The sequence below is a fragment of the Amblyomma maculatum genome, chromosome 1, assembly GCF_055883805.1.
Source record: "Amblyomma maculatum isolate TAMU_Amacu chromosome 1, ASM5588380v1, whole genome shotgun sequence".
NCBI classification, from domain to species: domain Eukaryota; kingdom Metazoa; phylum Arthropoda; class Arachnida; order Ixodida; family Ixodidae; genus Amblyomma; species Amblyomma maculatum.
Window position 1 is genome coordinate 418,917,654 of NC_139344.1, and position 16,566 is coordinate 418,934,219.

Sequence of the window (16,566 nt, forward strand, 5' to 3'; positions counted from 1 at the left end):
AATCTGCTAAACATTGCACTAAACACCGATGTCTACTCACCGATTTCACCGATGTCTACTTTTTACGTGACTTTTTGATAGTGTGCACACAGGTTCCTTCATCAATGGGGAAAGTATCTGGAATGCTCGAGGTATAATAAATTGCAAGAAAATATGAAGAAACGTTAGGCGAGAAGTTATTTAATAATAAACATGAAACAGTTCAATTTGTTTCGAATGTGTAAATACGCATTTTATTATCTTCGTTCTCAAGAGAGTTTCAAAACTAGATCGGGGAACCAATGAGCCACAAACAAGCGACTGGGCATACTGAAAAAAGAAAAATGTTGATGAAGCGATATGAAGTATTATGCAACTATAAAACTAACTAGGTGTAATGCCGTATACAGATTGCGCAGTTCTCAATAATCCCAGAATACAGATGGACTATACATATTATAAAGACCGCTATATTGCGTAAGTGCTTTACTAGTGTCGTAAACAAAGTGAATTCAGTTAGCTTACTTTTTCTTATTCCGCCAGTACATTATACGACCATTTGCAAAAAAAAAGAGAGCTGAACTAGGTGTCATGATTAAGGTTTTCAAGATTCTTTCCTTAAGAGCACTTTCCTTTCTTTCTTATTTACGTGCAGATTATCTTGTGCTGGGCACCAGTGGAAGCACTACAAGAGAATTTCGATTGTTTTTTTTTTTTTTTTTTGCAATTTAGCTCAGAGATGGCTGGAGTCTTTCAGGCAAAAATAAAAGTTCATTCCTGGGTAGCAATTTGTCCGATATATTTAAAAGTGCCGATGTTTCATTTTCAGGTGCACTTTTCGCTTGCTTTCATTACCGTCCGTGAGTATAGGTGAGATTTTATTTAATTATATGATGTAGCTTTAGCCAGGAAGCGTATACTGGACTAAGCGATGTATTGCATAAATATATAATAGCGTTGAAAAACGCAAACATCAGTTAACGAACATAGAACAGCACTTATTACAGGTAACAAAAGCGCTTATCTCCTGCTGCGAACTTGGGACTTATAACAGAAAGTATTTTTATGCAATTGTGCCAAATATGACAGTGTTTATGTGCAAGCACACTTCATTGTCGCCAAAAAATATCGTTTCGAGATTCCTTAGTTTGTAGAGTGGGCACAATCACGGTGACCTGAGAAATGCGACAGAAAATAAATGCATGCCATTAATACTCACAATATCACACGTTTTAAACTGAAATTTTCAGCTCAGAGCAACCTTCAAATAATGACATTTAGAAGGGTATTGGTGACTTTTCTCCCGAGTGGGCGCTTGGCGCCACGACAATGCCTCCGACGCTCCCCATTCAGAGCACGGAGATGGGGATTGCACGGAGCGAAATCAAGTTTCCACGTCGAAAGACTTCTAGTGCCTTATCCTGTGGGGAGCTTTTCATGAGTGATTGTTTCCAAAACATCAAATATGCATTTTAAGCATCGCAGAGAATTCCTCCTTTCTATCCCAATCCTTTTCATTCAGAGAGTAAAAAACACACACCAAACATCGAGTTAACTTGCAGTCGCCTTGCGTAATACTAGATGTCTACTTCTATTCACTGTTAAGCTTCTGTCTTAACCCGAAAATGCTGATCCAGTGTCCTTTTATAGGACACGGACGAACTGGATTAGGCAACCTTCTCCATCCAGTCTTCGGGGTTCCATATCTTCGTATGGTCGACAACATGTCCGCACTTCTGGACGAAAGCGCGTTCTATACGCAGCGACTGCTCCGGAGTGAAGTGGTTGCGCCAGTCCCCAATGATGCCTTTGCGCACCATCACCTCCGGAGGTGGAGGGGCCCGGCTTAGCGGATAATCCTTCTTCTCGGTCCACTGGTCGACGCCGTTCCCACCGAGCGCCTTCTGGTAGCTCGCGTTGAACTTCTCTTTCATGGCATCGATGCTGCTGTCTCGCACAATTTCCTTGAACCTGCAACAAATATGCACGTCCTTTATTTGTGATAGCATTGAGCATGGTCCGTCTACTACCGCAGTTAGTCGCGTCATGTCCTTCGAACTACAGCCATGCAGAGAAGAGGCCGAGCTCATTAGTGCTATTTAAAAGCTGGAAATAATTCATATTTGGCTTTAGCTGTGTAGCTTTACGGCATGTAACAAAGAACGTTAAAAAAATTAGGCATGAGAAAACACCTAAAGAGTTCGCCTGGCAACTGTGCATAAGAAACAAAATAACTTTTCTAAGGCTTGCAATGTATCGGGTGTTCCATTTCAAGACACGCAACTTTTAAGGGCACCTGTCTAGGGCAGACGCTTGCACTCTTGGAGCGCCATGGTCCTAATCACGAAGGGGTAATTCTGCCTAACCACTCTTTAAGTCATGAGTGGCTTTCATCAACATCTTGTCCATCTCTTTTTTTCTCTTCGTTCGGAGCTTGCCCTTTCTGTCAGGGTTCCCTTTAGGTGTCTGTTGAGAGCGAGGCAGTCGATGCTCTCGCGTAATTATTTTTCAACACTTGCGTTAACTGTGCTAAACGCTATGCACAATGATACGGAGAAGGTTCCCGGAAAATGGAATCGCAAACTAAGTCACGCACCAAAAGTACACCGGTGCAGTACAACAACAGCAAGTCAGTTAAAAATAGAAACAGATTTGAAAAATTTTGAAGGGTGTGTGAAAGAAGCGGAAACAATGTCGATGAGTAGTTACTTCCTTATTACATTATAACTCCTTATTACAAACCTACTACACGTTGGGGAATTCTCCTAAATATTCGCTCATCATTCAAAACGGTTAAATTCGCTTGGCCCATTTTTATTCTCTGAAGCCTAGACATTATTTGGTGTTACGTGCAGTGATAACAATTCGATTACCTGCTCTTTCGGCCCGCTTCTCCTTGGTTGTTCGACAGTTTCCTTTTATTCTTACGTGCTTTTGTTTGCTCCCACTACAAATGCCTCCAATATAGCGTATGAATTTATATCACGTGTATTTCAAGTTTTCTTATTTATGGCAAAGGTACATCCCCATAAATTTTCTATTTCAAAGCAGTCACATTCGTTCTGTGCACATTCCCCCATTTTAGCGAGCAGTTTAATACATCCTGAAACAAATCACACAAAACCAAATAAATCGAGGGTTGATATCTTAAATAGCTCAATGACAACGCGAATCATCAATTCGAAGAGCACGAAAAACGCTCCTCTGTATCTCATTTACCTGTTGGAATCCGCGTCGAGCAGCTCAGGTTCACGGATGTCTAGGAACTTTGCTATCCTCAGCACGGCACCTTCGGGGTCTTTCTTCATGGCCTCGTATGTGAGGTACAGGACATTGGGTTCGCCAATGTGAGGATACCACGAAACCAGGTGCTCGAAGTAGTCTCCGAAGCTGGTCTCGCCTTTTATGAACAGCTGCAGGTAGTCCTCGAACGTGCCGTGCTCGAAATTGTACGCTTTAGTTTTCTTCGTGTGATGGAAGAAGGACACACAGCAGTCCTTGGGGTTCCTCACAACGTAGATGTACCTGGACATGTCAGTTTCTATGAGCACTTACAAGCAGCTCAGTTGAATTGCCTTACGGATCGCTTATTATTTGCGTTGCGATAAAACGCGACGAGAACTGCGACCTGTTTTGAACTTTATAAGCAGTTTCACTCTGTTGTTATGCGTACAAAATATAACAAAGTGAAGCTTCCTGTTAAGCCCTAGTTCACCATGAAGGCGCTTCGACTAAAACAAATTGCTGCAACAATTTTGTGCAGACAATATCAAGTGGCCGTGCTTTCTGTAATCTCTTTACAGGCGTGAAGGAACCGGTTGTTAACCATAGAAATCGCCTCTGGCTGCTTTTCAATGTTTCTTTATAGGAAATCATAAAACAATAAGTTAGACAAATCCAGCAGCGTTCGCTTATATTTAAAGAAATGTTAATGCGAGTTTGCTAAACTTCTTAAATGTAAGAATGTTTTAGACCCACAATGCAGGGATTAAAGGACATAGTTTTCAGCGCAAAGGCACGCGGCCAAAGGAAAAAAGAAAAAGGAAGACTATAGGGACGAACTGGGCTAGTTGGTATTCTAGATTTAAGGACATAGTTTACAGCGCAAAGGCACGCGGCCAAAAGAAAGAAGAAGAAGAAGAAAGACTATGGGGACACAGCGCTGTGTTCGTCCCTATAGTCTTCCTTCTTCTTCTTTCTTTTGGCCGCGTGCCTTCGCTGTGTTCGTCCCTATAGGCTTTCTTCTTCTTCTTTTGGCCGCGTGCATTTGCGCTGTAAACTATGTCCTTAAATCTAGAATACCAACTAGCCCAACAACTAACTTTACTGAAATGCAGGGATGTTTGTGTACATCTTTAGGGCGTAACGTGCTTTAACCGAACGACGGCAAGCCATTGGCCTTCAAATGGTGTGCACAAATGTGAGACTACGAACTCGCCCAGAGCAGCAGCCACACAACGTGACAAAAGCAAGGTGTAGAGCGCGCATGTAGCGCAATTCTTATGTACCTTCAACAACTTCAGTTTATAGAAGCTCACCCTGTGCCCTTCATGACATCTTACCCATATTCTTTAGTGCCCATCTTACATTCGAAAGTTACCTAATAACTTTTGCCTAAAGGCATTAGTAATGAACACAGAGAATATTTCTTGCGGTTTCTGTTCTTTATAATGAATTTGCGCGAAAAAAAGGAGGCAGCGTGGTTGTAAACAGTAGTATATGGGAGTGGTCAACGCCAAGCCTTGTTCGATAATTTGGCAGACGTGCCAATGGGACTCAGTAGTCACTACTATCAGACGGAAGACACGCCTTGAGCAACAAGACCCTGGTCCTGGGGAAAAGAACAACGCTGCCCATCTGCTATAACAAATAAAATACGTGCATTTCCGTATACATGACAGTATCGGAGCACAGGCGTCACAGTAATACTTTTAGATTGATGTGTAAGTTCATGCGACATCTTAGGTACTAGGGCAGTTTTCAGCAAATTCGGGTAACATAGAGAAGCAATACTGCCACGGTGGGTGTCACTAGAGATGTATATTTGAAAAAAGGAACATACTAAGCTGAAACGCATGTTTCATCAAAACCTCATTATAACCATAAGCTCTTCTCTCAAATTGTATTGAGACTCAAAACACTGTCATGTCGGTGTTCAACTCAAAACATAATGTTTGGTGATTGTCTGTATTGTAACCAAGAAAAAACACACAACATAAAGGCACGTTCTGAGTACTACAATTAAGCTTCCCAGGCTGATCAAACCGCTGTGTTACCAGCCAGAGCTTGGTCGGTGCGCCGGAGTCTGTGTTTCGTTTTTGGGCGCTTTTTTCCTGGTTAGCATTCCGGCTTTAAATTCGTTTTATAGAATGGCTGTTGATTATCCATGACAGAAGCGGCTAAGTTTTCAGATAATGAAGGGCTTGATTCGTGCCTAGAATCAAGTTCATTGCTTAAACCTGGTTCACAATAGGCATGCGCATTGGGAGGTGACATTTCTCACTGTCGCAGCGTGTTTCTTAGAGGTTTTATGACGAGTCAGAAACAACTCAAGAAATAGGTGCCATCGAAAAGAGCTGTTCAGCCAATGGCGCCAACCAATTTCTATGACCACATTTAGTCTGATTAAGCCGTGATGAATCCCCTTTCATCTACCGCACGTGGCACTGCCACGCTAGCAGGTCTTAGGGTACCAACTAGGACGCCAAATGGCCGGAGGGCTTCCATGGAAGGGCGTAGCATCACTTTGTTATTGAGTTATACCCGACTACAGCGTTCTATGCCAGACACATTAAGGTCTCGATGCAAAACATTCTTGGCTCACGAATAGCGTGGAGAGGAATTGTGGACGAAGCCTGTCTGCACAAAATTTCAGTGGAGAAAAGCATTGCCGTGGCTGTGTTTCGAACCCACGCCAGAACAAATAGATCAGCTTCCCTGTCCCACGAACGATAGCACTATATACGAACGCCACAGCCAATCACGCCTCGTGTAAAACTGCAACCCAATCTCCCGCTGAGCAGTGAGCATCATCGTATTCATCAAGTTCCATCTGTGCGGCTCCTTCATTCGATATAAGTAAATACGCCATACACAAACGCCATCGGGCCGAGTGCGCCCGACGTCCACTAGCGTAGTGTCGGGCGAATCCACCAGGCGGCGTGACAAGCTCGCAATGCCTAGGGTGCATAAAATCACTCTAGCAATGCATTTGCATTAGTGAACCTAAGCAGAGTTAATTGCTCCCCTGGAATATTTCTCCGCTGAGTGTTGCTGAGCGGCGGAATCATGCTGCGCAGTGCGGATGCCACTTTCTATCGCCGGTATTAAAAACGGTTCTTCATCTGCCTATAATAAAATAAATATTTCCGAATAAGGAAATATTTCGACAAAATTAGTTCTAGTCCTGGATCCGCCATTAACGCCCTTTTTTATACTTTCTCAGATTGCTTACTTCGCATCCGGATGCTTTGGCACCAGCTCGTAGGCCAAATGTGTAGTGATGATCCTAGGTTCAGGCAGAGCTGCTATGGTGTCCTTGCCGACCATCTCGAGGAATGATGTCGCCAGGGCGTATGTGTCTTTGTTAGAAGCGCTGTCGTCGCTATCAAGGAGCAGTTCCACGATGCGCTTGGTCCAGTTAGTTCCGCACTTCGGAAATGTGTCGATGAAGATGTCGCCACTTGATGCCTGGTATTTTAATGCCGAGCGTAACTTGTCTCCATCGAATCCAAGCGGTATCTTGATGCCGTCAACCAGTTGAAAAATGGGTTGGAGCTTGATGGCTGTGGTCATTGTGCCGGTTGGTACGGGTTCCAGGAGCGCCTGCACAACACAACACTATTGTTTTACAAATTTCAGGGCAGAAAGCCGGCACTTCTCTGCGCAGTTCATAGGCACATTTAAAGATAGAAATTTTTAAAAAGGAAAAAAACCTAGCGCCACGTATGCAAATATCACAAAAGGAATATAGGAGGAGACGACAGAAAGGTGTCACCTTCTAGCTGTATATTACGAAAGAGAGAAAATTTAAAACATAGGGCTAAGCCGTCACTACCGAGATTCTAACAAGGCCTTTGCATCACCTTCTCTCCCATCAGCGAACGTCACGACAAGCGGATGAGCGATAAGGTGTCAGCCACTGAATCTGCGCGTACAGGCTTGGGTAAAGGGGCGAGATGACATCATGTGACTAGACTCAGATTCGCGCTCGCACCTTCATTTGCTGGTACTTTATCGCCATCCGCCTGCCGTGACGTAGGCTGCTGGGGTGTGCAGGCCTTGTCAAGATCTCCGTGGTGTCGGCTAAGCCCCCTTTCACATTTCCTGTGTCTTATCGTTGCTGCCACTCATATCGCACTATCGTATCTACATAGAAAGTCTAACTCTACCGCGGACAAGTTGGTCGACTAAGTGCTTACACACAAGGCTGCATTTTTCTTTATGTGATAATCTCACGCGGTGAAGCCTGACCTTATACCCTGTGTGCACTGTCTCCTAATGTGCAGTCGCTAATCGGCACCAAGTACCACTGGTTGTTAATTGTTACAGCTTCAAACTCGTCCGAACCTGTGCCCCGGATCTGTAGCATTGAAGCCCTCAACTGAAAAATAAACGTTATACTGCAAAAGAGAATATTGTGGGCTAGTTGGTTTATGGTTTAGAATAATAACAGCGCGAAACCCTACGGGACGACAGAAAGGAAGCATAGACACGAGCGCTGGTTCCGCGCTGTTTTTATTCTAAATTCTAAACGTTATACTGTCTTTTTCGCTACGTGGAAGGAGTGGTATACGAGATACCAGGGCCTGTCCTGCGGATTATTCTTGAGCAAACGGAGAGATATATCAACGAGCTTCTCGGGAAACATTGCAAAAAGTAAGAATTAATCTAAATACGTCAGTTTAGCACATGCATACTAGAGCATGCATGTGCAAACCTTAACTGGAAAAAACGAGGATTCCAGGCAGGAGCAAGAACAAGTGGGCGACGGTTATTTTGCAAGGTTATTACAGAGAAGGAGTCTGCCCTGTGTGCAAGTGAGGCGTCGACCAATCTGTACGCTCCAAAGTTCGACTTTCTATGAATAGACGATAGGGCCAGGCACAAAAATATTGATATTGGGAGTAGCTCAGTGCTATAAATACACCTGCTTCTATTTCGCAATAAGAAGTTGGGAGTTGGCGCCTGTCCGTCTACTCATCTCATTCGTTTGCGTATGCACATGTAGCGACAGGCCTTTATCCTTTCTAAAACTGAAAAACAATTCAGCTCGGTGGTATACTTTCTTTAAACATTTTCACGACATTAATTCACTACTGAAGAGCAAATTAGCAACGCAAGAGTCTCAGAGAGACACTAACAAGAAAGGCAAATTCTATCGCGACTGAAACCACCTTTGTCGATAGTGCAGTTTTGAGATGCATTAGCTTAGGTTGTCTTATATTTTTGTAGCCACTGAAAGTTCTGCACCGTGAGCTGTTTATCTACACCCTCTGCTACAAAGATGACGTGATCGAAAGGGGCATGAAGTGAACGTCTTACATAAGGTCCTTCGGAATATATGAACCCTGACTCTAAACTACAGTAACATAGCGTGAACGCCCCACATGCATTTTTCTTTTGATCATTTCAGTTCTTTAATGGAACTAAATGAAATTTCTAACTTATGAAGCAGTAAGGGGCGTAGCTCTTAAATAAAAAAGGTAGCAGGCAGCTTCGGCGGATGACAACAAGAAATGCTGTGTTGGATTTAGACTGGAATAGCATCATGTGTTTATTATTGGAACATGCATCATTAAGTCGAAGTGTTCTCGCTTGGTGATTAATACATTTCACTGATGAAGGCGTAATTGACGCCAGCTGCTCACCCTATATGAGCGAGATAAAAAAAAGCGAGAAGTAATGCACTAGTCGATGTTGCAGTCTTACTTCAACTTGACAGCACATGCATCAAGGTCACATAACAGCGCTCAGTACACCTAGCATTATCCTCGTGTCCGTTGAACCAAAGCCGGACTAACCATCTAAAAATGAATGTCTGATACGAGCTCGAAACTTCGCATAGGTATCATCAGTAATATTCCGTCCAGCTGTTATATGCATGGTCTGCTATTAATGGCTATAATAAAACCACCTCTGAGGCAAACTAACTAAGGCGTTTTCACTATTTGCAGCCGATAAAAGAACTAGTCCGCTACACGCCGGCAAGCCCGGGGAAGGTATAAAAGAGGAATGCTTAAATAATTGAAAGGAAATGTATCACATGTATCCTATCAAATATATGGGATAAAACTCTGCATAGCGCTGATAACAGAAGTTAGACGATCAGGAGCAAAGCTGAGCGAGGAGCCTTTCTGGAAATGAAGAACATTGGCAAGGAGGCCGTTAGGGCACGCGTTTTTGGAAAGGGGATGAGGATGGTACAGCCCTGTATTCATCAGGACCTCATACAAAAATTCTAGGGCCGCGGCTGATTATATGGCACTTTGCCGTCTGGCGCCATCAAGTAAATCCCTCACAGCTTTTACACCTGATTGACAGACGTTATCAATTAAGTAATTTTCTTCCATCCTACAGCTGCTCTCATGGTGTCTGCTTCGATCCACTAAGCTCAAATTGTAAAACCCACAAACTCTGTCATAGAGATCACAATGACGAATAACGATTCCCGTTAAGCATGCTGGGAATTCCAACACTGTCAGAATAATTAGACTCAGACGAAAGTAGGCAATTTTTCTGGATTAAATAGGAACAGAAAAGTGGACACGTCTTCTCACATGGAAACAAAAATAGCCTATTTATTGTCTCATAAAATACAAAAAGAAAGCGACCTTTATGCTTCAAGAGAAACGGAGGTAGGCATTTGTGTGCGAGCAAAATAATATAAAGGAAACAAGTGCACCTGCCCAGCAAGGCGAAAACAAAATGACTGTGCACTCTGCGTGCCGCATACGCACGTCTGAAGTATTACCCCCTAAACCTTGTTTAGGCCGTTGCGTCGCATTTGTCGTAACCTCGGCGCTTATATCCAGACGTATAGTCGCCTGCACTAAGGGCAGCGTACTTTTTTAATTTACGGCACTATCTTGTCTCTTCTCCGTTTCATTCGCTTTTCCCTAAACTAGAGTTTCTGAAACTTAGGCACCATTCGAGTCAGTCTGCATCCAGTCAACATCCTTCCAGAGGTCAGGTATGTCCGTTCCTTCCATCTCCTGTAGGAACCTCTCTTCCAGCCTCCGAGACTGTTCTCGCGAAAAATAGTTCTTCCAGTCGCCTACAATTCCCTTTCTTACAAACGGGCCCTGAACGTGTTTCTTCATGTGATCCAAGCTGGACGCCTCCAGCACGGCGCGCATCTTGTTGCTGTCTTGTTCAAGGGCAACGGCAAGCTCTGGGTCAATAAACTTGGCCATCTTAGTAACCGAACCTTCAGTGTCGGACTTAATAGACTCGTATGTTATGAACAAAACGTTGGGATCATCCTTGCGAGCGTACCATGATCTGAGATTGTCGTAGTAGTTTCCAAAATCCGTCAAGCCCTCGAGAAATATTTCGAAGTACTCTGCGAAGCTTCCGTCCGTGAAGCCATAGCTGGGAAGCGCTTTCGTGTGCTTGAAGAAGGAGACGCAGCAGTCCTTGGGGTTTCTCGCGACGTATACGTATTTTGTCCGCTCGTTGCGGGGTGCGAGGTTGAAGGGCAAATGGATGCAGACGATGCGCGGCCGCGGAGCTGCCAAGATGGCGCCCACGCCTTCCCTCTCGGCAAGGATGAACGGTCTCGGAGGAAGGCCCCGACACACTTGCAGAGTCGTCGAGATGATCATGTGCGCCCAGTGAGTGCCGCATTTGGGGAAGGTCACCACAAATATGTCGTCATCTGTCGGCTCGTAATTTAGGATGTCTAGAAGCGTTTCTTCTGAAAAAGCTCCGGGTATGCGGTGACCGTTGGCTATTTTATAAAATGGTCTTTGTCTGTCTTTCATGGCTGCACCGATTCACAGGTTGTGGCACTGCGAGATAAAGGAAGTGCTCGTCAGTTGGCGACTCCAGTTCCTCACAATAAATTATGTCGTTGCTCATCCTGCACGTGTCCATTCGTGGGTCCTGCTGTGGTAACGCAATTTGGCTGACAAATTTATTTGCAGTGATATTTTCATGAGCATAATCATCATTATCAGGCTAGCTACATACTCTGCATGCAAAAGACGTCTGCCCTACTCCTCAATTAACAGTGCCCTTTACTAGCTGCGTCCAACTAATGCCTACCATGTTCGTAACCTCGCTAGCCCATCTGACCGTCTGCCGCTCATTGATATGCTCGCTTTTTCTGTCAGTGTGTTCCGTTACCATAACGGACCATCGGTTCACCTCTCTTCGCACTACATGACCTGTTCATGCCCATTTCTTATTTTTAATTTTGACTAGAATATCATTAACTCGAGTTATGTCTCACCCACTCTGCACGCTTCCTATCTTCTAACGTTACCCCGACCGTTTTCTGTTCTATACCTCTCTGCCTTGTCGTCATTTTAAGTTTAACTCATCTCTTTAGCCTTTATGTTTTTGAACTATAGGCGAGTGCCAGTAAGGACAGCTATTATAATCTTTTCTCAAGAGCAATACTAGTAAACTTCAATCCGTCAGCTGAGAGTGCACGTCAAATGCACTCCACCCTAGAATTATTCTGCCGGTTGTTTCCAAACTTAATTAGCAAAGAAACGTAATCAGTGAGTCGCATATCATTGAGGTATCCTTCGTTAACATTTATCGCTAATTCTTTCCACTCAAGTTCTCGGGATACTTCTTGCAAAACACGAATCGCGAACTTGCATAGGCTTTTTCTAATTAAAATGATATGAGCTCACTGAGATTGCAGTTATGTCATAAGAAGGTACGCTCGATGCATAGTGAAGCCTATTTTTCAACCGGCTGTGAAAAACCAGTAGTATATCATTGTTGCTCTGCTTTCAGCATACTCCGGTGAGACGCCCAGATGCTTGCTGATACGTTTGCCTAGAGTAGAATGTCGCTTCACTGCAAATTCTATCTGACTCCAGCAAGAGCCAATGATTCTTTATGACGCTGTGAAAATAAAGGAACGGAAATAAGAAGCGTGCTATGCTCAAAATTTACCACTAGGTGGCTATCGCACAGCTAAATGGCCTGCACGAGGCTAATTGTAGTGTTTGGCTGATAAGAAAACAGCCAGCTCATGGACACGTGTCGTCATTGGGGTGCCGCCCCATTGTCACAGCTTTGTATCTTGATAAAAAGACCACTGCACTGTGTATGCAGCGAGAAGTCGATGGCAGTCGAGTTAGAGGCAGATAAATCTGTTTCTTAGTCTATGCACAAAGAACAGCGGTTGATGAAATCATCGATGCAGCCGATAAAACTTATGCTCTCATTAAAAAAAAGGCTGAACCTAAGGGTGTCTTCTGGTACGACAGTACTATGGGCTTATTTATTACGGCTGTCCCTCGCTCTTTGAAAGGAATGGAACGATTTAGAATTTTACTCAAAATGTACTCTTAAATTAACGGTAAGTATAAATGCCAGGTCGGAAGCAAAGAAATGTTCTTGCGCGGAAAGAAAGGCTCAAGTACGTGTATCCTAAAATTCGAATGAGAATATGATACAGAAATAGCAAGAAAGGCTTCGTAACGAGCAGTTTAGGGGCTGTTGCTTATCCTATATATTCCGTACAGACTAGAAGCAGTACAGACGAAAAAATGAAAAACAGGGGCAAGGGGAGGGGGAGGTATGAACTACGCCTTCAACGGCTACTTGTCCCCCCTGACCACACCTTCCCTACAACGGCTCCAAGCAGTGCTGATATAACAATGAGCAGCAGAAATCGAGCCTTTCTCCACCTACAGTAACGGGCAGACAGACCTTAAAAAGCTCCAAAAAAAGCAATTATCTTTCATTTCTCACATAGTGTCTACTCGGCACACACTTTTGGGTAATTCAAAGAATTTCTTCACTTTTTGGCCTAAGTCTTTGGCCAACTGAGAGTTCAAAACACAGTACCCGGTACATGGAATAAGAAACTTTATGATACAACCAGTTATTTATGGCCACTATTTTCCTGTTCATTCCCCATAAAGCTGCCCAAATGGACATAGAAGCCACCAAGACAGGATATAAAAAACACTCGAGAAAGGAGCCCTACTGGTGTAGCGTGTGTTTGTTTTCTCTTCGCGTTCTGTCCGTTTTAGCGGATATATACCGCAGTCACTTACAAATAGTACTTCGCACCATTTGACCCGCTAGATCACCTTCTCACATGAGCGCTGCTCTGTGCACACAAAATTTCAAGACCGGGCACCAGTGAATGAGCTGTTCTGAATGCCAGATGCACAAGCTTCGTATATATAGCAACCTGGCGCTCCTTTTGCTACTTCACTCTAATTGGAAGATTCAGAATTTCTTATTAATCAGGTAGCGCCTGTACAGGACGGTACGGACGAGGTTGTCAATCAACAACTATATATTTTCATACACAGCAAACAAATTACACGGTGATTCTAAAAATGTTCTCATACCTTGGCGGTCTCGCTCACCAAGAGATTCCACGTCAAAAATGTCCTCTGCTGACCTCTTCACGTGAACCTTTCCGAGATAACAGTATCGACTTACCGCAAGCAAACACTGCGATGTCCTCCTGATCGGGACGCCGTATCAGCAATGACAGTACAGCGACGGTGACCCAGAGAGAGCGAGAGACGACCGCAGTGGTCGTCGAGTTCTACCTGCAAATCAACCCTCGACGACTTCCTCCTTTTCCGGTTTTGAAGGCCTTTGAAACCGCTCTCCCTTTCCCTCACTGTCTCGTGTGTATCTCTTGGCACAAAATACGCGCCCAGAGAGAGGAGAAAACGGCAGCGGCATCTGCTCATTTACTGCTGCTTAGATAATCGTTCGACGCTCGGCCGATGCCAGCAATCGCGCTGGCGCGCGCTGTCTTTGCACTTGGCAACGCTCGATTCCAACATTAACGCACTTCCGCAGTCCGCCGTGTAGTGGTACGCACACGTGGATTGCCTGTCGCCGGGCATGTTTTGTCTTCAATACTATGCGAGAGAGAAAGTGTTCTGGCTGTATTGCGCACAGAGCCTGAGGCGGTGACGGTTCCTACGGGCCGAGTGCCAAGTTGGAAGTCAACCACTAGACTCTAACACACCCATTAACTTCATTAGGGATTCCAGGAATCCACACTTCCCGGCTGAAAAAGAACCCGGAAGTACTTTCTTACGAGCTATAGAAAGCGTTTTAAACAAGAGACGTGCTGGCTTCATTGCATCGGCGACATTCGTTGCTGTAATTAGATACGAGCTGATTATAGGCGCAAAAATGCAACGAGAAAAGTTGCACCGGAGGACCTTCTTATTTTGTCTTTATGGGATTTAACAAGGTCCCAAAGCGACTCAGTGTATGAGCAACGCCCGGTAATAAACTTGCTTCAATCCACTCCAAAAAGGGAAGCGGTAATGGAGGGTTCCGGAATTTCAATCACTTGGGGTTGCTTAACGTGCACTGGCATTTCACAGTTTACAAACGTCTTGTTTACCCTTTTTTTTTTATCCAAATTTTTTATCGAGTTCAGAGAGCAAAATCTTCTTTTTCACCACATGGGCCTTTACGCGGGCATTGGCTAAGAGATGTGCGCCAGCAGCCAGTCACACGGTAGTTTTCCTTTAAAGCCAGTAAATCGTAAATTCTCTTGCCAATAATTAGAGGAAAAGCTGGCGCCACCGTCAATGCGGGTCCCTTAAAGACCATTTCGGCCAACATGGGTGCTCTGAGCATCATATGGAGTGCGCTCTCCGAGGGCAGAATCACAACTTTTGAACGAAAGAAAAATGCCAAAATGAGAGTTCGACGTTTTTTTGAAAAATACACAGAAAACAAATGCATTTCATATTACAGAAAGAGGTCGCAGATTACGAAGAGTGTAGGGTGGCCTCTTAAAACATGAACAAATTGATAATAATTTTTACCGACAACGCAACAAGCTAGACAGCACCTAGGCTAAAGGAAAAAGATATAATTTGCCAAAATCAGAACATATTTTGAAAAACAAAGATGAAAAGCATTTTGCATAAGGGTCAAGTATAAACAATTAAAATATGCATATTTATTGCCGTTTAAAACACAACAAACACGACGCACGTTTGATGTCATTTGGTAATGAATTCTAGAGTTTGATGAAAGAAAATCCAACAGTTGGCAAGCCAGAGTAAGTACGAACTCTGGGTTGTATAAAATTAACGATTTTCCTAACACTCAATAAATTGCAACGAACGAACCGAAAAGCCCTTACGTGCTTTTCGGTTTTCGGTCTTGGTTTTGAGAGTAAATATTTCTTCGCAAAATGTATTATCGCTCAAATATTTAAATAGTTTTGTTATTGGAATTTTAAGAAAAAAGAATATTCGATACGTGTTGACTGCTTTTGCGCTTTGTCACTAAGGTTTTTGCACGCCAAGTCCGCTCCCTAGGGGAGACCTGCGAGTGCCGGGCACTGGTATACACTGGTTTTCACGATGCCCTGGTGCCGTGCGTGCGGACTGTGCAAAGAAAACATAAAATAAGAGACGGCAGCCTGCCCTACCACAAGAAAGTGGTCTTCGTGTTCATGTTTACAAGAGCTAACGCAGAGACTTCCCGTGAATGAATTCATGAATCTGCTTCTGCGTGTAATAAGTGTCGTGAATACGTTGTCGTCGTGGAAGTATAAGTAACACAAAGAACAAATAATAACTGAATTTACTGCTCAGAAAGAGGGCACTTAAAACAGACACTCGATTCGCGCAAGGTTCGTTTTGTGACTTAGTCCGACTGTCACCTTCTTTGTTATCCCCTTGCTCCCTCCGTCCACGCCCGCAGACCGCTCCCTCGTCGCCACTCGAGGCTCCGGCATTTGGCGGGGTTTTCCAGGAAACCTGGAGCGGCTGGCGTGGCCCAGTGGGTCGAGCGGCGTCCTCCTCGAAGTGCCCAGAAAGTCCCAGAAGGCTGTCGTGACGCTGGGACTACGTCGACCCGGCCTTCACTTGGTAGCGTGCAGAGACTCCGGGTTGATGAAGGATTGAATCTTCGAAGTTGTTAAAATATATACAAGCAGGTTTAATGGCACTTTGAGAAAACTTATTTACATAAAAAGAAAGTATATCAGCAAAATGGCAAGCGTTAAGAGTTCATAGCGAGAAGCGTCTGGATGAGCTGTTTACCCAGGACTCAGAGCGTCATTTCGTGCTCTGCAGGGTCCTTAAATTCCCCTATGTCCAGCCCCTCTCTGAAGATGCTGACCAATCAGTTCCAGGGCACACCCTCAGATATCGGCAACCAATCGATCACATCACTGCACTGATGGCCTGATGCACTGACTGGTCCAGTATTGTTTTGTCAGGCGTGGTCACTTGTTGGCGGGTAGAGCGTGGGAACGGCGAGGAGGTAAATTTTGATTCTTCTGCAAAGATTCGCTACGTTGGTTCCGGCAAGTGGATTTCCTTCTCAGAAACCCAAGTGTACGTGCGCGCCACGAATGCTGCTCCCAGCATTGTCCCTTTCCGGCAATTGCAA

General features: G+C 44.3%; 2 protein-coding genes across 3 annotated transcripts; both read right to left on the reverse strand.

Moving 5' to 3' along the window:
• Window positions 1–221: 221 nt before the first annotated feature.
• On the reverse strand, window positions 222–13,736 carry LOC146209204 (sulfotransferase ssu-1-like). Of its 2 annotated transcripts, none has more exons than XM_084596995.1 (4): window positions 13,624–13,736; window positions 6,434–6,804; window positions 3,199–3,504; window positions 222–1,950 (listed from the first exon to the last, which is right to left on the reverse strand). In XM_084596995.1, the coding sequence occupies exons 2-4, from the start codon at window positions 6,772–6,774 to the stop codon at window positions 1,647–1,649; spliced, it is 951 nt and encodes a 316-aa protein (XP_084453121.1). In that variant the 5' UTR covers window positions 6,775–6,804; window positions 13,624–13,736; the 3' UTR covers window positions 222–1,646. The 2 variants fall into 2 exon arrangements, with proteins under 2 accessions (XP_084453121.1, XP_084453127.1); XM_084597001.1 differs by lacking the exon at window positions 13,624–13,736 and adding an exon at window positions 13,530–13,619.
• LOC146209205 (sulfotransferase ssu-1-like) lies at window positions 9,773–13,748 on the reverse strand. The gene is made up of 2 exons (XM_084597012.1): window positions 13,624–13,748; window positions 9,773–10,991 (listed from the first exon to the last, which is right to left on the reverse strand). The coding sequence occupies exon 2, from the start codon at window positions 10,962–10,964 to the stop codon at window positions 10,119–10,121; it is 846 nt and encodes a 281-aa protein (XP_084453138.1). The 5' UTR covers window positions 10,965–10,991; window positions 13,624–13,748; the 3' UTR covers window positions 9,773–10,118.
• Window positions 13,749–16,566: the final 2,818 nt, after the last annotated feature.

Bases quoted from the DNA above. Each gene is read 5' to 3' on its own strand.
- LOC146209205 (XM_084597012.1), bottom strand. From the start codon at position 10,964: ATGAAAGACAGACAAAGACCATTTTATAAAATAGCCAACGGTCACCGC.
- LOC146209204 (XM_084596995.1), bottom strand. From the start codon at position 6,774: ATGACCACAGCCATCAAGCTCCAACCCATTTTTCAACTGGTTGACGGC. The intron at 3,505-6,433 runs GTAAGCAATCTG...TGACATGTCCAG, and splicing joins CCAAAGCATCCGGATGCGAA to GTACATCTACGTTGTGAGGA. The intron at 1,951-3,198 runs GTAAATGAGATA...TATTTGTTGCAG, and splicing joins CTCGACGCGGATTCCAACAG to GTTCAAGGAAATTGTGCGAG.